The sequence below is a fragment of the Gopherus evgoodei genome, chromosome 16 (assembly GCF_007399415.2).
Source record: "Gopherus evgoodei ecotype Sinaloan lineage chromosome 16, rGopEvg1_v1.p, whole genome shotgun sequence".
Classification (NCBI taxonomy): domain Eukaryota; kingdom Metazoa; phylum Chordata; order Testudines; family Testudinidae; genus Gopherus; species Gopherus evgoodei.
Genome location: NC_044337.1, coordinates 18,766,107 through 18,791,902, shown reverse-complemented (window position 1 = coordinate 18,791,902; position 25,796 = coordinate 18,766,107). Strand labels below are relative to the sequence as shown.

General features: G+C 42.6%; 1 protein-coding gene across 2 annotated transcripts in view; it reads right to left on the bottom strand.

Annotated features, from left to right (window-relative positions):
• COL5A1 (collagen type V alpha 1 chain) overlaps positions 1 to 25,796 on the bottom strand; it is a 243,899-nt gene that overhangs the window by 46,768 nt on the left and 171,335 nt on the right. For both annotated transcript variants that reach the window (XM_030535663.1, XM_030535661.1), the window contains exons 27-34: positions 25,200 to 25,253; positions 19,570 to 19,614; positions 17,916 to 17,969; positions 15,745 to 15,852; positions 14,842 to 14,895; positions 11,480 to 11,533; positions 2,486 to 2,530; positions 1,379 to 1,432 (exon numbers count right to left, since the gene is read on the bottom strand). In XM_030535663.1, the coding sequence (XP_030391523.1) occupies positions 1,379 to 1,432; positions 2,486 to 2,530; positions 11,480 to 11,533; positions 14,842 to 14,895; positions 15,745 to 15,852; positions 17,916 to 17,969; positions 19,570 to 19,614; positions 25,200 to 25,253 (468 nt within the window). The remainder of the gene's footprint in view (positions 1 to 1,378; positions 1,433 to 2,485; positions 2,531 to 11,479; positions 11,534 to 14,841; positions 14,896 to 15,744; positions 15,853 to 17,915; positions 17,970 to 19,569; positions 19,615 to 25,199; positions 25,254 to 25,796) is intronic.

Sequence of the window (25,796 nt, the reverse complement as noted above, 5' to 3'; positions counted from 1 at the left end):
TATTGGAAACAATGGCCTATGACAAATGAGCAACAGACTGATTCACCTCCCCTCCGGGCTGGCCCCCTCTGAACCCTTACATTGCTGAATACAAATATATAATAGATAATGTCAGTGGGCTTAGGAGATTTCTACCAGATAATAGTCTCATTCTGTGAGATAAATGCTGCGGCAAAGCCAAAGTACTTATCAAAAATTAATGTTGACACAAAGCCGAGACATTTATTTTTAAAGCAGCCAGTGCTGCTGCAACAATGTTTCATTACAAAAGCTTTATTGCCATTATGCCAAGCGATTGATATTGACTTAATCAGTTTATCTAGCAGATTCTGGCACAGCAGAATGGCTTGCCCGTGGTGTAATTGACCCTCTGACTCCTGGTTGGCTTAGAGAACAATGCCTATTGCATGCGCCAGCCAATTGGAAACCATCAATCTTCATAAACAACGCTGTTTTATTTAAAGAATTCTACAGTTGTGGTCATCTGAATCAGTTCCTGTTACCCTATGGTGAAATCTGCTCCTTTGCAGAGGGGCCAATAAAAGGTCTATGTATCACCTGAAGTTCTGCTTAAGTCCTCACAGAAAGGACTAAGTGGGATTTGGGCTGGTCCTCAGCACGGGGGTGAATCTCACCGTCAGGAAATAAAAGCCCATGAAGGAACTGAGTTTATGCACAAAAGGCACACCCTCTTCTCCCACCACAATGTGAGCCAGGCACATTTTCAGGAGTCCGTAACTATCAAGATATCTTACACCTATTTTACAGTTGTGTGTCGGGTAAGGAGTCAAAGCGTTTAAGACCAGCTGAAGTCTGGGGTCTGGACTAACAATCTGAAACCTGATTTTGTTGTTAGGGAGTGTCATGCCCACCTCAAGACTGCAAAATAAGGATGCTGGTGTGTTGTTTAAGAACTTTTATCAGGGAATAACGACGTGCCTAGACAAATTGTGCTTATTATGTAAAGAAGCATTAAGTAATAACACTACATAGCACTTCTATTCAGCCTTCCCTCAAATAATTTCAACATGAGTTAATAACACAAATTAATTAAGTCTTCCTATAAATCCGTGAGGCAGGTGAGTATTATTATTCCATTTAGACATGGACAAATGAAGGCAGTTTACGTGACTTGCCCAAGGTCACGTTTTGGGGTCGGCAGCAATGCTGGGAATAGAACCCAGGATAACTGTCTCATAGTCTCTAACCAGGAGATATTTGGTTGGGTAATGATTGTTAGTTAATCCAGCCTTTCATAGTGGAACATTTTCTCAGGAGGAAAGGAATATGGACAGTACGGGACCAGGGGTTTTACACAAAGCTATTCCTTAAAACACAATGATATTTTCAACCACACTCAAAGGCTCCTAAAACCTACCTTAGGGCCAGGCTTTCCAGTGCTGCCCCTCGGACCTCTTTCACCACGTGGACCCTTAAAAAGACACAAATGAACAAGTCATCAAACGTTCCAGCACTTCCTGCTGTACAAGCGCTAGTCTGATTCTCAGACCCTGACCTAGCAGAGCTCTTAAGCACATGAGTAACATTAAGCCCATGACTAGTCCCACTGAAGTCAATGGGATGACTCATGAGTTCAAATGTTTTGCTAGAGAGAAACCTTAGCATGGGCCAAGGAAACTAGGTTTGGCTTTGGTAAAATCTCAGTAGTCAATTTACCAAAGCAAACGTCAGGCTCTAGGTTCCACTGCCCCCAAACCATCAAAATCATCTAAAGAGCCACACCCTGCTCAGTTTATTCACAGGAATAGTTCTAGAGACTTCAATGAAATCGCTCACAATGGGTAAAACATGCAGGGTTTGGGTCAGAAGGTTTCAGTTACATACATCTCTATAATGGTTTGGATCTGGGTTCCATTCTACCCGAACTATCAATGTTGACGGGAGATGAGGGAAAGGAAAAAGAGAGGAATTAGGCTAAAAATATTCCAATTCTGGCCCGTCTCCATTTGACAGACACTGTAGAAAAATCAAGGAGGGAATTAAGCTGATTCATAGCCTCAGCAGATGCAATCAACACAGGTCCACTGAAGACACTGGATGAAAGCTTGGCTCCATTGAAGTAAATGGCAAAACTCCCACTGACTTCCATAGGGCCAGGATTTCACCCATTGATTTACATCAATTCAGGACCTGGTGTCAGTGTATGTTTTATATTTTTAAGTGGAGATGAGCCACATTTGGATATCTGGGTTTCAAACTTTCCTAAAATCTAAGGGTTTGGTTTTGGCTGGCCTTTCAGATGGACAGGAAACAGTTTGCAAAATTCAGAGCTAGATCTATATTTCTAACACCCCCAGTTGCAGGAGTGAGATCTGGGGTTTTGGTTTGAGTCTTCCACTATGAGGAGATTTCTAGACACAAAGGTTTTCACTAGGATTAAGGCACCTACCTAATTCTTCCACCCACATGTATAATCTTAGAAATATGCCTTTGGAAGGTATTGTTAGGAAAAATGCATGATTACCGTTGGACCTCGTTGCCCCCTTGGACCTGGTTTGCCAGGCGTACCCTGGAATCAAAGAGAAGACATCTGTAACCAACTACACAACATTTACAGCTGTGCTGCAGCATTCATTCAATGGTCGAGCTCGCATGGAATGAGCACACCTGTGGGGTCACTGAACAGGAAACAAGCAGATGACGGGCCCCAGCAGCTTCTGTGACATAATTTCCTTTTGATTTTTGTTTTCAATAAAAGGAAAACAGGAGTTATGCAGAGCGAAACCTCAAATTACATTTATTTGCCTTTTGTGACGTTTGAACAGGCTAGATTGTAATCTGAATGCTCTGATGAAACTTGACATGATAATTGGAACTGGCGGGTAGAACATCTGTTTTTCTCCTCTCTAATCTATACTGATGCTCAGGAGGGTATTATCTTTCACAGAGGGATATGGTATTTATTTATTTAAAATCTTCTCCTCTCTTCACATGCCTTACAATGACAATGAACAGGTAAATCCAGAGAAACAGCTATTTCTAGAGCTGGTCAAAGACATGCAAACCTATTTCTACAAAAAAATGTTGATTCCTGAAAGCTGTTTTCATTTCAAAGCATTTGAAATGGGTTGATTTGGGGTTGTTTCAAACGTTCAAATTGCTTCTTTTTGCTTTTAAATATTGCAAACATTATCAAATCAGTTATAGAACTTTTTAAATCTACCAATCAAAAACATTTCTAACACGCTTTGGTAACACTGTTGATGAAAAAAAGGCACTTTTTTGTTTAGAAAAATGTTAACCATTTTTTTAAATGAAAAAAGTCATTATAAAAGGCCATTTGTCCACGAAGAAAACTGCAGTCTCTAGGGCACTGATGTCAAAGTGAATCCACTTTGGATCAGGCCCCTAGAAAGGATTCTGGCAGAACACTGGGAACAGCAGTTAAATGCCCAGCTGATGCATCTATATCCTGACCAGATGAGACCACCTTCAAAGGATAGGGGACCGTTTATTCTCCAGGCCTATTCAAGTTTTTGGTCTCTACCAAACAGAATGCCAGTTAGTACCAGCTGCAGTCATCTGTCCAAGAAGGACTGACTTCTGTCCACCAATACATCTCACTCCAGCGAACAGTCACCAGGTGGAAATAACGGTTGGACTAGCTATGAATGGGTGACCTAGCTGTGAAAAACACAGTATCCTATTACAGGTTCCTGCACCAGCCAGTCCCTTTCATGAAATAGCAAATAAACAAAGTTAAAGAATAAACTTAGTTACTTACAGCAGCTATTTCACTGTTTTGCTGCTCTCCTCCTTTCCCTTTGCAGCTACTGCATTGCACCTGGAAAGCTTCTATTTCCGCCAGGCAATACTAAACATCTGTGGGCTGCATTGTATAGATGCGTGAAGTCGACAGGTTGATTTAAGTGGATGTGGGTAAGACTTGTGTAGTTAAATATTTAGAAATGACAGCAGCAGCACTGCAACCCTGACCTAGGCAATTATTTTATGCAACACCAGCCAATTAATCTGCCCCACATAGTCACACGTCTTTCTTCATCTTTGCAGACTTGGTACTAAATAAGTCATGTTTTTGCAGCAGTGACAACAGCAGGCTTATGAGATCTGACAGATGAACTTAGTTTCCTGTAACAGGAGACTACGATTAAATAGGACAGGAAAAAGAGAGAGATGGCTGGGTCCTAAATCTAATATCATATAAAACTCCATTACCATGGGCCTACAAGAAAAGAAATGGCCTTGTTCTTTCTCTCTGAAATCGATGTCCTGGCTAATGTCAAGTGATCAACAAAACAGTAGTGGATTGAATGTTCTTATTTTGGACCAGTGGTCCAATATTTTATCTGAGCATAAGATTCAGAAGGAAGAGAATGAGTGACATTTCTCCCATGTTGGCATTATAGGTGCTTAAATTACGGCTTGTGGTTTTCTGCCTAAAATCCACCATTTCCAAATCGTGACTTTACTTATTTGGCATTTATTAACCGTTGGAACAGGTGTTAGAGCATGTTTGGAGTCAGTTTGTTTTTAAGTCTACTAAAATGAGCCGTGTCGTATTTTGCTGGTCATGAAATCACTTTTCCTGGAATGATCATCACAGTAACACTTCAACAACAACAACAAAAATGAAGAAATTTCCTGGCTGGCTTCTCTTTAAATATAGTGGACTAAATTCAGACATGGTGTAAGTTGGTACATACATCCTCATTGCCGCCTATCACACACAATCCTTTGTTAAAATTGCTGATGTTATACACAATTTTTGCACTGCTTTTCGCTTTGTTAATCATTTATACATCACTGTGTATTGCTATTGCTATTACTAATCATTTGTATAGCACTGTAAAGGCACACCGGCCAAGTTTTTCAAATATGTATGCCCAAACTAATCCACCTAGAACAAGCTTATTACTTAGATACCTTTAGACATGGATTTCAGAAGTGCTGAGGACCTACAGTTCCTACTGGAGGAGTATAATCTGCTAGGACTTCTTGTTCACCCTACTAAGAGCTGTGGAAACTCAGACTTTGAAAAATCAGCAAAGGTGGGTGAAAATTTTTTGATTCAACTTTTTTTGTTGAAACCGAAACTTTTCCCAGAAACTTAACAGTTTCAAGAGAATTTTCACTGAGAAGATTTTTGAGGTCCAGGATGGAATTTCTGGTCCAAGAGAGAGACCACAATAGCTTGGTGTTTAGGGAACTCAGTCGTGAGATGAAAGACTCAGATTTAAGTCCCTGCTCCAAATCAAGCAAATGGGAACTTGACCCATAGATCTCCTACCTCGCAGGTGTATACTCTAACCACTAAGCTATTAGCTATCCTGGAGCACATCTTTCTTGCAAAATATTTTAAAATGTCTTAATTTCATTCTACATGAAAACAAAAACAAATTCAAAAAACCTCAACCTTTTCTGCACAAACAGAATTGTTGTTTTCCAGCCAGCTCTATAAATCAAGCCACTTATTTGGGTGTCTAAATATGGATTTATGGTGAGATTTTCACACTGCCTAAGGGAGTCAGTGAATCAACTTCAACTGGCTTTTAATAGGAGTAGGAGACAACTGCCTTAAGTGCTTTAGAAAAATCCCACCCATTGGTGGCCAAATTGGAACATGGTGTTGGTCAGTGAGTCTAATCCTCTGAGTCAGGATGCATCATGTGAATAGAGGTTTGCAGACACCAAGACAACTGAAATCCAAACTCAGAGAACTTTTGTAGAAATGAGCCCTTGTTGAAACATCTGTGCTTCTCTCCATACCACTCAAGATCTTAATAAATTCATTTATTTGTATCATTTATAATTTGTTTAGTCCAGGAGAGAACACAGGACCTGGCTGTGACCTGAACAGTAATAAAAGACAGCGCCAGCCCCAAGTACTTCCAATCTGTGTGTTGTTAGTATTTATGATTTTTGGTATTCCCTGAAAGCTACAGCTGAGATTGTGCTAGATGCTGTGCCCAGTGAGATTACAATCCAAACAGACAAGGCTGGGGAAAAGGCAGCATTATTATTGCCATTTTATGGATGGGGAAAATGAGGCATAAAGAGTTTAAATGACTTACCCAATGTCACAGAGGAAGTCTGTGGCAGAACCAGGTATCAAACCCAGATATCCCAAGTCCCAAACCATAAAAGCCATCTTTTTGCTCAATACCAGCTGAAATAGTCTCTAACGCATGGTTAGAAACCAGGCAACCCTGAGAAATCCAAGTATTGTAGAAGGTTGTTGGCTTGTCTGTTGTGATTATTCTAAACTCGTTTCTTTTGGGTACCAAGGAAGCAGTGATTTGAATGAGGAGAGTGCTGGGTGGCTGTCAGAGGAATAGCAGAGTCAGGGGGCAGCTGACAGGAAGCTGCAGAGATGGGAGTACCAGAAAGGAACACATGGGGTTTCCAGGCTGGAATCACTGGCTGAGCACAAGGACCTGTTGACTAATGTGACTTCTTTTCTTCAGAGGCATTGATGATTTTTCATTTGTTCTGAGTGCACTTGATTCCAAATCTGTTTGGTCCATTGGGAAGGATGGAAATACAAATAAATGCTACGGTGTATGTTTTAGTCCCTGTGCTTGCTCTCTTTGAAAATTCTTTTTGAATAACCAGACAGCCTCCCATTCCTTTAACAAAATCAGGTCTTTCTCAAAAGAGATGGATTTAGGCCCTGTTTGCTAAACTGATTAGTAGTGCAATTGCACATCATTATTCAGTGGGTTTGACCTAGACCTCACTGAAACATTGCTTCTTACTGAAGCTCAAAGGAAATGTATCTGCCATACAAAACAAATCTTAGATGAAGCTACTGTCTAATGAGCATGCTGCCTGCTATATGCACTTGTCAAAACTATCAATATATTTAACATGCTAGAGCTAAAGGCATTCATAAGAAGTCAAAGGTCCTTTTTTCTGAAGCTTTGTGGTACTGTTGTATAGTTTAAACAGTTAAGAGAGGTCTCTCAAGGATTGAAAGCTTTCACATCTCTGTATGTTTTCAACAGCATTGGAATTTAGCGGTCGGCAATGGGGGTCAGAGAGGTATGCAGGGTCTGCAGTTGGTGTTTATATGTTTCATGTGCCCTTTTTTTTTAAAATGACTCAAGAAGCCATTTGGGTAGCTTAAATAATGAGTTGGAAAGACTATTTCAGTCCCTGGATGATGGAAATACCCTAGATAGTTGCCAGAGGCAAATGCAAATAATAAATACATAGAAAATCATGAAAATCAAATACAAATTCAATTTGGATTTATTCCAATTTACCTGTGAGCTACACCCAAATGCAACAGCCTAATAGGAAAAGAAATCTGTCATTTACACTGATATTCCCTTGTCACTGGTGCTGTGTCAACCATACAGGGTTCAGGGAAGCTATAATATCCTCATTGAGCCCAGCAAATACTGGATATATTTTACCAATGATGCTTTCTTAGAGCAGTGTGCCCAGATTTCATTTCATGTACTCCATGTTCTGTTGTTATTTTAATCAATATATCAACATCTTCCTTGAGAGCTGATTATTTTGAGTCAAGCTGATTGAAAAAACACCAAAACCCGTGAAAATGTTCATCGGTGTTACACAATTGCATTCAGCTGTAATTTTGAAGAACCCAGCAGTTCTGGAGGTACATTAGGCTGTTTCATATAAAGAACAGATTTGTCAACAAGTGTACCACTACTCCCACACACATGCACGCTAAGGGCTAGAACTAGCTTTAACTGCTGAACAGTTTGTAAAGATGGTTTAAAAGGATGAACTGAATGCAGGGCAAATAATACATGGAGTGCTGATATAGCCAAAAAAGTGACCATGTAAAAACAGCATCTTCTTACTTAACAGAGTCAATCCCAGTAGGTGGAATTCAACCCAGTATGAAGCCTGCAAACCATTTAAGTTCCGTTTAAATGCTTCTTGAAGGCTTATGTGGACATAGGCCTTTGGCTTGCTTTTCTGCATATAGCATTCACCCCTTGTCTCTTCAGAGTCCTAGCTACCCTTTTTACTGCTGTCTTCCTGGTAGAGCCAACAAGCCATGGAAGGGTATCGATATCAGATCTGTTAGCAAAGTTTCAAAGGCATAATCTTAGCACTGGTGATAACATGTTGGCCGGGTTGACTGCAGCTTAACTTTCCCATGCCAGGTGGAGTTTCAACTAGAGAAGCCATCTCTTTTTTTAACCTGTAAATTGAACAGCTCAGATCTGGACTTTCTGTGACAAAAACAAGGAGTTGCACAATGTCATTGGGAAAGAATCTCTCTTCAGAGCAGAAATTACCACCTTTTATTAAACAAGTCTCAGTTTTGCACATTCATTTCCTCCTTTTCATGGGCAATGAGTCAGAAGAGTTTAGATCTCCCCTCCAGAGCACTCCTTCCTTGGCCTTTTCAGTGTTTATATGATCAGATTTCAACCTGAACCATCATAGGTCTCGAAATATATCTTCCTGCCTTTTGAAAGAGCTCATCCAATTTGACAGTAATGCAAAAATGGTGGAGCTGGAGATCATTTCTGGAGCACTGGAAAAAAACAACCCTTCAGCTCTGTCTAAACTGAAAGAGTTATCAGAGCACTGGAGATAATTAGGTCGTGCTTACACTGATGGCTTGGTCCAACTCCACATTGCATGAAAAGTGACCTTAAAAGGTTTGTGAACCTAGCAGTCCCATTGTAATTCCTGGTGGAATAAAATTAGCAAACAAAACTAAGGGGGCCCAAATCCTCAGCTAGTGTAAACAGGCTTGGCTTCCCGCAACCACCGTGCTGCTGTGTCAATTTACATCAGCTCAGGATTCTGGCCCTGGGATTTTCTTTTTGCATTTCAGATAAGCGGTTTGGTAATTACAGGGCCACGCTGACTTCTTGCTTGTCATGAGAGCCACATTATTCCTGCCTCCCCTCATCCCAGTACAGCCAAGCGGCTCAGCAACTGAGTCCCTGCCAAAGTAGGGTGGGAGGGAAAAGGAGACAGATTTGTAGTTCGCAATCAGGAGATGAAAATTACTCAATGGAAGAAAAGAATAAAAAATCCCTCAAAGATATAAACTAAAATTAGGTGGCACAGTATTAATTCTGTGCAAAGTGATTTATATTCTCTGCACTCCTATCCAACATGCCTGTTAAAGTAATTTGTATTTAAATGAGAATAACAGGGAAAGTAATGCTAGTCACGTTCCTAAACACCCCCACCCCTGCCCTTCTTCACTGTGACAGATCCGGTGCACAGAATGACTTTCTGCTTGTTCTCCAAATCATGTAACCCAAGCTTGTTTTGCATGAAATAGACCCTTTATGTTAGCTAGCCAATGCCCTGATACTCCTTCATTATAAGTGATGGGCAAACAGCTACAGGCTTAGAAACCCAGGTGCATCGGGCTTGCAGGTGAGATATCCACATTTTAAGGATCTGATTTTCACCTCGTTTGCTGAGCTGTAAATCAGAAACAGCTCCATTGAGTAAAGGGAAGATTTTATTAGAATTGATCCAGATTCATGCCAGTCTAACTGATCTAGCTCCAGAAGCTTATCTGAACCATTGAACACCTCTTCTGCATAATCAAATTGAGAAATGGGCTCCTTGATCAGCTTTCTGGCACCTCCCATTTGTGTTTGGGTCAGGAATGCCATGTGGCGTTTCTGTTTACAAACAAGAGTGTACGCATTTGTACTGCACCTAGCACAAGCGGGTTCTAGCCGGGATCAACCTTCGGGCATTATGAAAATATAAATGATAAGTAATAACACCAGCTCCCCCACAGGAATCAGGAAGTACAGATGTACTGGAAAATTAAAAATACCTGATATTTAAAAAAACCTTTCACTCTGAATTTTGAACTTAAAATTTGGCTCCTGCTGGTTCATACTGCATCAGAACAGATTCACTCATCTCTAATCATTACTGTTAATTAAAAAGTTCCTTGTGCCCTCCGTGCATCTCATGGTGTGGGAAGGCTCAAGATTCAGAAAGAGCTCTTAGAATATCCTGAGGTAGAAATATCCAGCATTTAATTGACAAGCTGCCGTCTGCACTGTTAGTTGCCCTGTTACTGGAATCCATCTCTTTCAATAGCTAAACTCAAGATCCTTTCTCTACTTTCGGAGCTTGATGTTCCCAGAGTCGAATTTGATATCTTCACAGGGGCTTTCATCTCTTAGACTGAACCGGTGAGAGAGAAGAGGGCGTTCTTTGGTTTGCCAGGGATAAATGAGCTTCTTGTGACTGCAGAGAGGGTAACCTCCTCTTATGATCAGCTTCCAGTTTGATACTATTTCCCTACTCACCGTGTGCATGCAGGTCTCTTGGTTTCTGTAGGAAAACCTAGGAAGAGACTCCAAGGGACTCCCAAGGGTTGTTAACACTCAGTTTTAAAACGGATTTTCTCAGCAACGGTTATGTCTACACTACGAGCTACAGAGGTGATTCCCTGCTTGTGTACACATACTCATGCCAGCTCTCATAGAGCTAGCATAGCTCGGAGCCCTGGGGGTGTCAGCAGAAGCATGGCTTGCCCATGCCAAGTAAAACCACACCGGAAACTGGTGCACTCAGCACCAGCCACAGCTACACTGCTATTTATACTTGTGCTCAGTCAATAAGAGTGTGAGCATGTGCACACAAGCAGGGGAATGCGACACAGCCTTAGCCACCAGAGGGAATGCAGTAGCCATCTGGCAAATGAGCTCAGCGTTGCTCCATGCAACAAATGTTTTTTTGTCACATGCTATGCGGAGTCCATTCAGAAGGGCCAGTTTTCTTCACTTGCCAGACATCTCTACCAGGTGGGCCTGGAGATTCTGAATGGCACAAGCCTTTCATGGATGAAGCATAGAATAGGCCAAAGTCAGCCCTGGTGAAAGCAGGCACAGCTCCCCTGGAGTCAATGGAATTACAGCAGCACTGAATTTAGCCCAGTGTCTGTCCTGCTATGACATCACATTTGTGATCAATTGTGACCAAAAGCGAGTTCATCGCCAAGATTGATGGGGCATGAGACGGAGAAGGTTTTGACTGCACTGGACTGGGAAAATGCATGTGAATATGTAAGGAATGAGCTTGCTTAACATTTAGACACTATAAATTTCCTAGGTAGCTGGTTTGTTGTGCCAGATATATCCTGTTAGTGGCATGGAAATGGAATGAAAGGGGATTATGTCTGAGGATGGTGGGTGGCTGAGAGACAGGAGTCTTTTCTTTTCTTACTGAAAACTCCCAAGCTGGGTAATGCAATGGCTCCGTCTGAGCTGACAAAGATGAATCTGGTTTTCATTAATGACTTTAGACCTTTTCTATGCTATGTTATCTAGCAGATATCTGGATCTCATTTTCTGCTTGTCCTCCAGCTCTGATCCTGTGAGCTCATTCATGGATACTGTGTTTTCTCATGCTCTTTGCTCGACAGCATCGTTGATTGGAATAATCTCTTCCAGAGTTTATCTCAAAGTTCATTGGGTTTTGTATGAAAATCAGCAAAGCAGCCAGACAAAATGGCTCTTACCCTTCCACCCTTCTCTCCGTTGGCTCCTGGGAATCCTGGGAATCCAATTGATCCCTGGGGGGAAATAAATGAGAGAAGAAGGTACAGTGAGCTGAAATTGGCATTGTTCTGGTCTACTATTTTAGAATGAGGGTCAGATCCTCGGCTGGTGTAATCTGGTGGGATTACGATGGGACTATGCAGATTTATGCTGGCTAAGCATGTGGCCCTTGGTAGCTTGCACTGCACCCTGCTCCAAAAGTCCATTGATGTTAATGGGAGTTTTGCTTATTTCAATGGGGTTCAGATTGGGCCCTGTATGATCAATAACTGTGTTTACACTGAGGTCACACCAGTGGTGGGCAACCTGTGGCCCATCAGGGTAATCTGCTGGTGGGCCGCAAGACTGTTTACATTGACCGTCCTCAGACATGGCCGCCCGCGGCTCCCAGTGGCCACAGTTCACCGTTCCCTGCCAATGGGAGCTGCGGGAAGTGGTGCCTGGGGGCTGGGCTGGACAGGGCAGTGCACGCCTACAGATCTAGGAAGTCATGGGTTAAGCCAGGGCAAAGGGACTGGGTGGCACCTGCCTGGGGCTTGGCTGTCGCTAAAATTGCTTGGGGCCAGGAGAAGTTTGTGGTGCCAAGTAGAGGCAGTGGTGGGGCTGGCTAAACCACTCTGCTCCTTGCCAGCCATGGCGTTCCGCAGACGGGCCAGGAGCTACCCGCTCTTCAGCCAGGAGCTTCTGATCTACAACCACATGGACGTCGGCTTCTGCAGTTACACAGGCTCATATTCGGCTGGACCTGGGCGACAAATGGCTGGGCCACCCACTTATAGCCATTCCCCTGGTAGGAAAGCTCACATCCATACTCCTCCCTCAGCCCCCTGTGGTCTTATGGATACCTTCTTGTGCTTATATGCCAGCTAGAACGTGGCCCTCGGTATATTAAGTAGGGGCATGAATATGGGACAATACTGCACACTGGCTTAATGTGGTTAAGAAGTGGAGCATGTTTTCAAATGAGTTGGTCCAATGTTCCTTACCCAGAGCCACATCACTGCAGGGTACAACAATAGTGATCACCTAGGTCTACCATTTTTAAAGCACTTCAGTGACTTGCAAGCCGAAGCCCCATTTTCAAAAGTGACTCTGGCATTTAGGAGCCTATGTCTGATTCAAAGCCAACAGGACTTGCGTTCTGAAGGGCCAATTTTCAAAGGTATTTAGGTGTCTCAAGATGCAGAGAGATGCCTAGTGGGATTTTCAAAAGGGCCTAAGGTGGTTAGGTACCAAACTTCCATTGGGTACCTAACCTGCTTACTTGCTTTTAAAAATCTCCCTAGGCATCTCTCTGCATCTTTAAGTGTCTCAATACAACCAAAAATTTCTCTCTACATTCCGACATCACTTTTGAAAATAGGTCTCAGGCTCTCTGAAAAATGTTACCCCTAGTCTTTTCTTTGCCAATGCAACTGTATAGAGAGTAGCTGCTGTTGCTAGTTTTCAAATATGCGTTAGCTAAGAAATACAAAAAACAAAAACCCCCACAAAAGAACACACAAAAAACCCAACAACCCACAAACAAACACAAACATAAAATGCAAATTAAAAAAAAAAAGCAGGAAAACAATCTTTTGTGGTTAATTATGTCTCCAGTGTCAAACAAGCCTGTTTTTTCAAGCAATGAACATGAATAATAAAATATGATTCTTAGGGAAAAATTAATGTTAACAAAAACGTAAGTTCTCAAAGCCTCTAGGGCATGATAAAACCAGGCTGCAGCTTTTATTCTATGTAGCAGAACTCTCAGTTTTAATTTTAAAAAGAACATTTGACAACAGCCCAAATGAAGGTGGGCGTGTAGATGAGATACAGAGGATGCCTGCAATTCTGCAAATGGCGCTTTTATTTTAATTTCAAGGAGACTTTGCCTCATTAGTTATTCTCCTCAATTAATTAGTTAACAGTAGTTCAGAGCTTTGAAGATGTAAAGCATAATATAGAGGCTACTTTTTTTTTATTATTACAAGCCTAAAAGTGCACATGCACTTTGTTGATTTCTGTATATCAAAGGGTTTCTGCAAAGCCCTACAGGGTGGTGGCCCACAATCTTTTCATTTTCCCATCCTTTCTCCAAATGCTTTGCTCCTACATTAACTGAGACTAAAGTTACATCAGAATCAATAGTATAAGCTACATGGCCTATTTACACCAGGTGAGAGTCTGTCCCTCTTTTTTCATGTTTGTAAATTTCTCCCACATATGAGATACCATTTGTTAGATGGTCTATAAAATCTGAGGAAGGCTGTGCATTAAAGAGTTAAAAATACATGGCAAAACCTGACTTTCCATTGCCTTACATTTTGTATGGCCATTTAACCATAGCAAAGTGATCTGATTTTCACTGATTTTGTACAGGTGTAATTGACTACACAAGCAGGGGCGGTTCTAGGTATTTTATAGCCCCAAGCACGGCAGGCTGGCTGCCTTCGGCGGCTTGCCTGCGGGAGATTCCTGGTCCCGTGGATTTGGCGGCACGCCTTCTGAAGGTCCACCGAAGCCGCGGGACCAGTGGACCCTCCGCAGGCATGCCGCTGAAGGCAACCTGCCTGCCCCCCTCGCGGAGACTGGCAGAGCGCCCCCAGTGGCTTGCTGCCCCATGCACGTGCTTGGCGTGCTGTTGCCTGAAGCTGCCCGTGTACACAAGGCAATGGAGAGTCAGGCCTCTAGGACATGGGGCCACTCATTTTACTTATGTAAACAGACTCTACTGACTTCATACTTGGTTAAATACTCTGAATCAGTGGTTCTCAAGCAGGGGTACATGTACCCCTGGGGGTACTGAGAGGTCTTCCGGGGATATATCAGCTCATCTAGAGATTTGTCTAGTTTTACAACAGGCTACATAAAAAGTACTAGTGAAGTCAGTACAAACTAAAATTTCATCCAGACAATAACTTGTTTATTTTGCTCTATGTCCTATACACTGAAATGTAAGTACAATATTTATATTCCAATTGATTTGTTTTATAATTATATGGTACAATGAGAAAGTAGGCAGTTTTTCAGTAATGTTGTGCTATGACACTTTTGTGTGTTTATGTCTGATTTTGTAAGTTTTTAAGTGAGATGAAGACAAATCAGACTCCTGAAAGGGATACAGTATTCTGGGAAGGCTGAGAGCCACTGCTCTGGATGACGCCCTCCACTGATTGAATCAGTGGTGCTATACTGATTCACAGCGGCTGAAGATCTGGCCTCGTAGGTTTACAGCGATAGAACAGAAAGCTGAGTTCTGCCCATTTCCCGCAACTTCTCATGGATGCTATCTGCCATGCTTCCTGAAGATGAGTTTAACAACAGTAAAATAAAAAATTACCTTTGGACCTTGCCTTCCCGGATAACCTGGGAGCCCTGGAACTCCGAGTTTTCCCTGTAATATTATTAAAAAACAGAATGTAATGTGTATTTTGTGACCATTTCACCACACCATCTTCAAGGGTAATCAGGATTGTATACGGAGGTTCAATAAAGGGTTGCATTATGCAAAAGGAAACACACTAAGCTTCATAGTAGTTCAGATGTGAGATCAGACCACATGAATATCATGAAGCCGAAGATACTTAAGAAGCAGTGGAACTGTCAAAAGCCCCTTCTCTGCTGGGAGAAGCCTTCGGTTTGATTAGGTTTGATTCCTCTCTCTCATGTATAGCAGGCCAGGAAATCTTTTTTAATTGGGTTAAAAAAAGTTAACAAAAAAATTGGGTTTTACACAGAAAACCTGCCATAACCCTTAATATTTTCAAATCCGGGGGATTTCAAACAAAAACTCAACATTTTCTTCTAAAACCATAGTTTGTTTGCAACAAAATCCTATTTTTTTGACAAAGCTTGTGACCAGCTCCACTCTGATGGTGTGGAACTAAAGCAGAGTCACTCTAGAGCTGGTGACATCTGAATATGTTTGAGTCTATCCAATGCAGCATGACTGTAACCTGTAGGTCAAGTGCTTCTGTGTATATCAGGGATATCAAACAGCACCACACCCCAATACCATCAATCAAAATATAAATCGGCCCCAAAACCCGCCTCATTTCCCCTCCCAAAAAGAAGTCTTGTCTCAACCTCCAGACTCCCTCATCATGGACCCTTCCACCATCCCCCAGAGGATATTCTGGGGAAACAGGGTGGTGCAGCACACTGTAAAACTGGGCTGGCCCTGGCCATTCTTGTCTGCTTTGACTGGGCATCGAAGGGACAGTTCCAGCTTTAGCACTGTTACCTTTTCCCCAGAAGGACCAAGAGGACCTGGATCTCCATTAGGACCGCCACGACCTTTAGGACCTTCGGGCCCATCTTCACCTCGTGGGCCGGGAGGACCAATTTCACCCTGTTAATCAAAAGGGAAGTGATGATGAAGATGGCACTCATGCAATCTCGTGTCCCAGTGCAGATCACCTGAGATTGGCAGGAACGTACATACAGCTATGTTCTGGCTCACCTTGGTGTCACTAAAGCAATTTGTGGAGAAGTTAAACTTTTACCCAGTCATTGCTCAGACCACATTGTTATGCAGTAAATTAGAGTGTTATTAGAACAGACATGCTGCTTTCACTCACATCGCCCGGCTATTATTTCTCAGCACAGCAGTCTTTCCCTACACTCCAATTATCCTCTCTAATTCCAGCTCCCCTCCACTGAAATAGCTTTCATTAGCTCTGGCTCCTATGAACCCATGTTTCTGCTTCCTGATCTCCAAACCATGGGTTTATACGCATGCAGCCCCTGGGAGGTGTTACAATTTAGGGCCAATCTGAAAAACTGCAAAAGAAAGACTGGCATGAAAGCCTCAGCCTGAAAATCACTGGGAAAACAGGCCGAGCAACTGGCTTGGCTATTAGCATTCTGCATGGTTACAACAGAAGTTTTCAAAGTGGAAACACACATATATTTGGCTCACAACTAACTGAGATGGCATCCTACTTATCTGCAAAATTCTCAGGGAGCCCTCATCCTCAAGCAGCTCGGTATTTATCATAAAAAACAAACAAAGGAACTTGCTAGCAGACAGCAGGGATTGAATGTTTGGTTAGAACGGTTCAGGTGGGTATCTGTTTGGCAAGGGTAGTATAATCCTCCTGAGATACAAACCTTTTAGCATGGTCTGTCGCTACGTGAATTTCATCTTTGAAAAGAAAGAGGTGGGGCCGGAAAAGCTTTCAAGTGATCGACAGAGAGTGACTTTGAGGTGATGTTCAGAATGGAGCCTTGGGGGCTTGGTATGGCTCCATGGTATTCTTACATGCCAGGAGCAATGGAGGATTTGCTTTGCCTAATATCCCAGTGCCTAATATCTATTAATGAAACACCAAGCTAAGATGTGCTTTATTGTTCAGAAAGGCATGGCAAGAACGTCTCCAGCCATACATAAGCGAGGGTGGCATTCTACAAAACCATTTCCTAGTTGGCAGATCCCTGCACAAGTGTGCTATGCAGCTGCTGTCTGAATCTCCGTGTTAGTTTGGGCCGATGATTTGAAAAGCTTTTGATGTCAGGCAATGCACTCTGCTTCTAAAGATATGTGTCCAATATGAAAATGCACTCCTGGTGGTTTCCATAGCCCTGTTCTCACTTCTACTGAACTGTATGCCGGGTGACTTTAGACTTTGTTCTGGTGCTACGGATCGACATCTGGCTTAGCAAATAAAGAAGATGTATCATTATGGGAGGCAAAAGAGATACTGGAAATAAATAAATGATCCTGCAGGATGTGCACATATCAGGGATGCAAGATTGGGTTCTATGTTACTACTAGCTTTAATTTTACTTCTGATATGGAAGTAAAGAACTGAGAGATTTAGAACCTCCTTGTTTCCAGCAAGTCTGGGACACCAGGGTTCCTATATAGCAGTTGAATGTACAGAATGGGAGCAGAGACTCATCATGACCCAGTCTAACTTTCTGCTATCCACTGAGCAGATCTCATGAGTGAATACAGGAGTAAGCATTACAAAGATGATGCAAGCAGTTTGCTGCCCGCAGGACACTCCTTCCCGGGATACCGGTGTGAAATGAATTCTGATGTATTCCACCCTGGGACAGAATCTCTATATACCAGGCACTTATCAGGAAAACACCAACAAGAAAAACCTTCTAATTCTCCCTTGAAGCTGCAACAGAACAACCACTGTGTTCCACCCCAGAGAACTGCATTTCATGATTGCACAACAGCACAGTTATTTAGTGCTTATGAGGGACTTTCAAAGCCCTGCCCCCTATTATTAGTTTCATTTGGTTATTGAAGGGCATCTCTGAACGCTACCATGCCTGAAGAACCATCCTCATTACATGAGACTGATTTCATGAAGCATGAAGGACCCTGTCCCAAATCTGCTCTCTCTTTCTGTGAGGAAAATGCATTCAACATACCTCGCCAGATCAGCAAACACTCACCCGGTCTCCCTTGATGCCCATGTCACCTTTGAAGCCAGGGAAGCCATCTTCACCCTGAATAACAGGAGGAGAAAAACAGCTGATTGTCCAAAGGGGACACTGACACAGGTCAAATATAAGCGGTGACATTCTGTACCTTTGGGGAACAGTACTGAGTGCTGATCAGGGTTCTGAGCAAGGGAAAGAACCAATTTTAGCCCCCTGTTCAGCCGCTTCAGCAGAACTGTCAGCCTATGCACTCTTCCACAGCAGGGGCAATGGCCAGTGAATCCATGTAGTGGCAGATACACTCCTTCCCTTGGCCACCATGTCACTGCCTCCCTCTCCCTCCATGGCAGCCTCTGTGAAACTCTGAACCAGGGGTGTACAATGCTTGTGTATTTCCATGGCATAAGGGCATCTCTGTACCAGGGGGAGGGCAAGATGGGCCCACTAACCCCCATGCACATTGTACATCACATGCAACACAGCCAAGCTGGAAGTGCTCAAGATCCTACCTTTGGGAGTATCATATCAACAGACAACTATAATCCCACTGGAATTACAAAGGTGCATTCTCCAACCAATCACACCTTGGCTCCCAGTAGAGATCATCTGCTCAGATGGTATAAATACCAGTAATTTATCGGTACTGGCAACAAATTATTTTGAAGAATAACAGGGTTTTATTTTCACGGAGATCATTTTACACCATCCTTCCATGAAACCTCAAAGACAGTGGTAATATTTCTTCCAGCCAAGACAGTTTAATTGCAGAGCTCAAATCGATACTGTATCAACTCCTAGAGCAAACCCAGGACAGATTAAAACACAGACAAGGTAACCAAAACCAACTTTGGATTCTGGAAGGTCTCTCTGGCTAACTCCTTGCCTCCAATTGTCAGCTCTGCTGGTGATGGACCATCAGATATGAAAAAGGATCATGGGGATACTTAGGACTGGAACAGCGCAGCAAATCTCCATCTCCTGATATTGCTTTGGGAGACCACAGCTGTATCCCTGAAATACAATCTATATTTTTTTCTACGCACATTCTACTTTGTCAAATTCCTTTGTCAGACAGATTTTACAAGCTGCTCCAATGGCTGGTCTTGGCAGTGTATTCCCTGGGCTGGATTCTGATCTTTGTTACCCAGATGTAAATCACAAAGAATTCCATTTATGTCAGTGGAATTTCCCCTGGCTAACAAAAAACCTAGAAGCTTGCTCCTGGGCAAAGAACTTCTGCTAAAACGTATATTGACATGATTTTTGTTTGCTATTAGTTAGGAAGCAGTGTGCTTCAGTTACCAGCGTAAGGGGGAAATCCAGCAAGAAACCAGACTCCCCTCCCTTCTAAGGTATGTAAACCATAATACTATCACTAATGGCTGGTCTCAGGAGTCAGGCCGAAGATTGAGTAGGTCATGGAGACTGCGTTATTCCCAGCTCAGAGTTGAGACACGCTAGCTGAGCACTGTGGAGGATTTCTATGCTATGCCTGCTCTGGGAATAAATAGAGAGCAGCTGTTTCTAGGACTGACAGTCCAGCTCCATTCACCAGCAGAAATAGTCATAAGTGTATGTCTCATAGGACTGGATCCTACATTGGCAAAGCAGGTCTGCAAAACTGCACACACAGGCAACCTTCCTCCAGTGGAACGGGGTAACTCACCTTTTCACCCTTAGTGCCCTTCAAGCCACGAACACCGTCTGCCCCCTTAGGAAAAAATACAGAGGCACATTACAATGTTACACTTGCACAAGGTAAAGCACACACATAGCTAGAGCTGGGTGAATCATTAACAGTAGTGAATTTTCCCTCACTCTTTGCTGCCAAATTGTCCTTGTGCAGATTGTGATTTTCCTAAATGTACTGGTGGTTTATAATTATTTGCTGAATAGTTTTTGGTTTGGTTTTGTTTCTCATTTGTGAATATTTGCTACTCAAAATTTGAGCTGATTTCATTGGACAGAAGGGACGTGTGATATGTCTCCATTTCTCAATACGATGAGTGTAACAGTCAGAATCAAGTTTCCAGGGAGAACATTCATGACTGGAAGTTTGCTTTCTGAAAAGGTTTTCCAAAAATTCATCTTAAAATAGGCAAATTTCACCAAAATCTCCTGCCAGTAAAGAGGCTTTTGCACTAAGATATTACCTAAGTGCAAAAGGGGTACAGACACTGCTGAAATAGGGTGACCAGATGTCCTGATTTTTATAGAAACAGTCCCGATTTTGGGGTCTTTTTCCTTATATAGGCTCCTATTACCCCGCACCCCCTGTCCCAATTTTTCATATTTGCTAGCTAGTCACGCTATGCTGAAGTGAATTCATTTGAAAAAATACTGAACACACATTCACAACATCTTCCTTTATGACTTTGTAGCATTCACCTAGCAAAGAGTCTGCAGATTTCTTGCTCCTTTTTAGTGTGACACTTGCCTCCATTGTGCATTGGCTGTAGGGGTGAATGAATTTCACCCAAAGAAACATCTACACTGCAGCTGGAAATGCAATTATGAGCATGGGTAGACAGACACATATTAGCTCCGCTCAAGCTAGTGCACTAAAAATAGCTGCGGGTAGTACAGGCAGCAGCTTGGGCTAATTGCCAGTATACATGGGCAGTTAGCCCCAGGAACCACCCATGCTATCCCTTGCTACACTGCTATTATTAGCCTGCTAGCTTGAGCAGAGCTAGCAAATCTGTCTATGTGCACTGGAAAGCATGCTCCCAGCTGCAGTGTAGACGTACCCTTGAAAGTCAATGGAAAAATCCTCATTTATTTCAATGGGGCCAAGATTCCACACTTTCGTACTGATCCATCAGTTGAGGTGGGACTTCAAACTAAACAGCAGCAATTGTTTTCCAAGGGCCAGATCATCAGCTAAGTATGAATAGCCATAACCACACTGCAGTCAAATGAAAATGTTCAGGACCATTTATAAATCACCTGTTCATCTGTATATGTCTGGCAAGGGCAGAGCAGAATCATTCTAATTCATGCTTAATGTTCATACCATTTATTGATGGTCACGATTCTGGAGAAAGACATTACAAGGGGCTAAAGCTGGCAGGCTCTCGACTGAGACTCAGTTTGCCAAGTGCCATCTTGTGGTAAAAACACATTATACTCCCAGCCTGATGTAATAACTCAGCACAGCAGTCATCCCTCCATAGCCCAGCCAGCTTTGAAACCAGGATAAATCTTTAGCGCAACTAGGATCTGAAGAAGCATAATGTGTAACCTATGATTGCCTCTGTGTGAAATGACACCGAATGGACACTCTTAAACAGTCTGCTACTTAATCAGCCTCCAACAGCAGAGATCCTTAGCACTAAATGGACAGGGTGAAGAAGATGTAATTTTCCTGACAATAGTACTAGTCTCGAGATTCAAGAGACAGTCAAGTATTATCTAGCACTACGCTCCTTCCCCTGGAGTCGACTTGTCTCCTTGTTTGCTATTATCCTGTACTCAGTCCCCAAGCCATTACGTCTAATCAAAATGCTGCCGACACCAAGATCCATGACAGAGTTGGGAAAACTGGAGGGGCGGGGAATAGGGCGTTAGAGATCGGGGGGGGGGGGGGGGATGTAGCGAATATAAAGCTAAAACCAGAATGTGAAAGCACGAAGCCTAAGAATACCTGTCCATTATTAATGCAGTACCATATTCACTAATTATATGAATACAGGGCAACTCCCCCATTTTCAGACTCACTGGTCCTCTACTGAATAAGTAGAGGTAAGTGGAACAGCTCTATGGAATGAGATGACTGATCATCTGGGAGAGGGGCTACTGGCCGGGAAGAATGCCTAGGAAAACTGGAGAACAGGAAGCTGTCATACTGGATCAGAGCTGTGGTCCGTCTAGCCCTGCATCGCGTGTCCAATAGTGGCCGGGACCAGCTACTTCACAAGCAGGTGAAGGAAACCCTGAAATAGGCGGTTAAGGAATAAGCTGCTCCCGGGGAAAATTTCTTCCTAACCTCCATCACTTAGAGAAGTTGGCTTATGCCTTGAAGAAGGATTTCTACCCCTGCCAAACTTTTTGGGTTTATTTATGTATGGATATTTAAATCAATCAACACTAGGGCATTGAACAGAATGGAAAGGAAAGGGAAAGAATGAATAGTGAGTCCAAAGGATACACATGTCAGGAACATGACGTATTATTATTAATTGTTTGATTGTAGCACCTAAAAGCCCTGGTCCTGGACCAAGACCCACTGTGCTAGGTGCTGTTCAGAGAACCAAACGATGGTCTCTGCGCCAAGGAGCTAACAATCTAAGTATCTTATTGAGGGGGTTTCCAGTACATCTTGTACTTTCCCCTCTTACCCAGATGCCTGAGGTAAGAATGTGATCTTGCACACTACATATGTGGTACAACAGAGCCCAAGCATGAACTGAGAATTTAGCCTGTGCACTCTTTGGTTAGTATTGCAACCTTATTGAAGAGTTCTGCTGTGGATGCACCCATCCTGCTCCCTTTCCTCTCACTGTCCTGCACATGCATCAGAAGGTGAAATTTTGCCCTTATTTTATTTTAGTGGTTGTGACATGGGGCACAGTTCCCTAAGATGCTATGGCAGTGTGTATGGGAAGTTTACATACAGTGCCTGCCTGCACTACATCTAGACCAGGGGTAGGCAACCGATGGCACATGTGCCAAAGGTGGCATGTGAACTGATTTTCAGTGGCACTCACACTGCCCAGGTCCTGGCCACTGGTCCGGTGGCCTCTGCATTTTAATTTAATTTTAAATGAAGCTTCTTAAATATTTAAAAAACCTAATTTACTTTACATACAACAATAGTGTAGTTATATATTATAGACTTATAGAAAGAGACCTTCTAAAACCATTAAAATGATCACTGGCATGTGAAATCTTAAATTAGAGTGAATAAATGAAGACTCGGCCCACCACTTCTGAAGTTGCTGTCCCCTGACCTAGATCTAGCGGGTGCAACTGTTTCATGCTTCCCTATCTATTTGACCCTTGGTTGCTTATAGCTGCCAGAGTCTAGCTGCTCATGCGCTGATGGCTGAAGGACATAGGAGGAGATAACCCTGGACAATAAGGAAATCTGGAACCCTGGCCATATGCAGCTGCAAATCATTGCTGTGTTTTCACCTTTGGTCCAGCATACTCACTCAGCTGCAGTGGATTGATCATGCTGTGTGTGTCTGCCAAGAGACTGGAGAGTATCAATATGTGAGACAGTCAATACGAATGGATTTTGAGATCTAATTCTCAGTTGGCTACTGTGGTTTCTTACAGCTTGGGGGCTGCAAGTTCTATTCTGAGTTTTGAAGACTTTGCGAGCCAAATTCTGTCCTTAAGTAGATGAGGCTCTCTTGGAAACGGGGAAGCTGGGTATCAGGGATCCAATGGAAGGCAGAATGGTTTAAGGAGTAGAAGGTGGGAGATTCAGCAGTGTGCCTTACTGCTGTATCCCCTAGTGCTTGCAGCTGAAAGCCAAAGGCGTGACCGAGTCCCTTTGTCATTCAAAGCATTGCTAGGTCCATGTCTTGCCTTGCTTGAGGCAAAAAGTAAGAAACTTCCTGCACACTGATTTTCCCTCAGGAAAAGCAGGCCAGAATTTCAGGGAACACACATCTTATAGCTGTACTATGCATGTAACTCTTATATCAACAAAAAGAGCTCTTTAAAAATGAATGTATCAGAGGGGTAGCCATGTTAGTCTGGATCTGTAAAAGCAGCAAAGAGTCCTGTGCCACCTTATAGACTAACAGACGTTTTGGAGCATGAGCTTTCGTGGGTGAATACCCACTTCGTCGGATGCAACAAAACATCTGTTAAGTCTATAAAGTGCCACAGGACTCTTTGCTGCTTTTAAAAATGAATGTAATTTTACCCAAGATATATTTAATGTCCTCCCCCAACCCCTCCTGCATGCAAAACATACAAATGAATTTCAAGTGCAGTGAATTCACACAGCAGGAGAGAATTCTGATCAGATGGACAAGATCTAATGATTGATGATGGCAAGTCCAAGGAGAGACGCTGTTCTTTGATTCCCAGAACTGAAGCTTTATTCGATTAATAGCACACTGATTGAGGGAACCGAAACATTTTTTGGTAAACACTGAGATTGTGCAGACAACGCACTTTCTCTATATCACTGTAATGAGGAACAGTTCCACTTTAGCAGTAAGCATAATGGAAAACCATTCCTTAATGGACCCAATAAGTCTCAATCTGCTGCGCTGCAAGACATGAGACGAAAACATGCTTTGGTTAAATAAATCTAGTTAAATTTTTGGAAATGGAAGAGTGAGTGGCTTTGTGCCGCTGGGAAAATGTATGGAGGGTTTGAATCAGTTTTCACTTAATCTTTAGCCTTGATCCAGGATCTGTATCCATGAGCATGGAACCCTGCAGTTTCAGAGTTAGATGGGGGCAGAGTTAACAGAGTTAGATGCAGGATTAAGAATCAGAGTGGTAGGGGGAAAATACCCACTACCTTCTTATCAATGTGCACACACTGCAGATATCAGGAGTGAGCTGAAGAACTGCAGTACAATTCAGTGAGGGAGAATGGGATGCGAGTTTAAATCCCATGCAGAGAAATCTTGACTTCAAATAACACAATTTCAGAGTACTCTGAGCACACAGACATACTATGTTTTGTTTTAATATTGGGCTATTTTGTTTCATTAACAGTCACAGCCTGTTAAAATCTTCATGTACAGGCAGAGATTCGTTTTGTTTTCCAACAGCACGTGATTGTGATGGAACTATGCCATGTTCCGTGGGAATAAAAATCCATCTGAAGCTCTTCCAGAGAGCAGTGGAGTTATATTTCTATTAGGCCTGAGTTGATAAGTCAGGCCAAAGGAATTGATCAAATGGTAAGTATGACTGAACACTAGCGCTCCAGTGTTTCTGCTACACCCCGCACAAAGACATCTAAGTTTCTGCTAGGTTCACTGATAACACATCTACCATAGGTATCACATCCATAGTTAGTGGTAAAGCCACTGGGTAGCCTTTAGACTCATCTGTAATATCTACAGGTTTCTCCCCAACTAACTGATACACCACCTAATCTTCCAGATTTCTTCCAGTGCTCTTGCAGCGCTATCCCTTCTATATGGCCGTTCCATTTACATATAACCAGAGTTGCTAACCCTGTTAAAATTCTTCTTAGGGGCTGCTGTCAAACTCAGTGAGATCCAAGATGACCTCCTCTACTTCGAACACAAAACACAGAATTCAGCTCAGAAATAAAGACATAGGTGTGTGTTCCTGCCTTCCCATCTTCCTTACCTTGACGCCACGAGGTCCTGGATATCCAAGTGGGCCCTGAGGTCCAGTTGGACCCTGTGATTTAAAAACAACAATGACAAAACAACATTAAGATACAGCAATGGTGGAACTTTTTGATAAACTGTCTGTCCTGAACTGCACAGGAAAATGCATGGCTGGCTGAATAGAAGGCATATGGGAGGTCAGCTGTGCTTAGAAGAGGCTAGATCATGTTGCTCTGAGCACAGGACAGAAGATAGAGAGAGGAGACACCAGCTGTGTGACTACTATACTGATTAGCTACAAAGTCATGATGAAATTTAAAAAAAAAATCATTTAAATGTCCACACTTCTTTTCTTGCCTTTTTCCAACCAACTGTAGAATTGGTCAGAATTTTTCAAAATTCAAGGTGTAGCATTGTCAAATTTGAAAACTTTAGACTGTCAAAATTTTGAAAAAAAAAGAGGGGAGTAAAATGTGAATTTTTCTTTTTCCCCCAACTAGCTCTAGCTTCAAGAATAATAAAATAGGAGCAATACAGGGGGGCTGCAACAATTTGTATAGTAGGGGTGCTGAGCGCCATTGAACCAAACTGTAACCCTGTATGAGATGGAAAC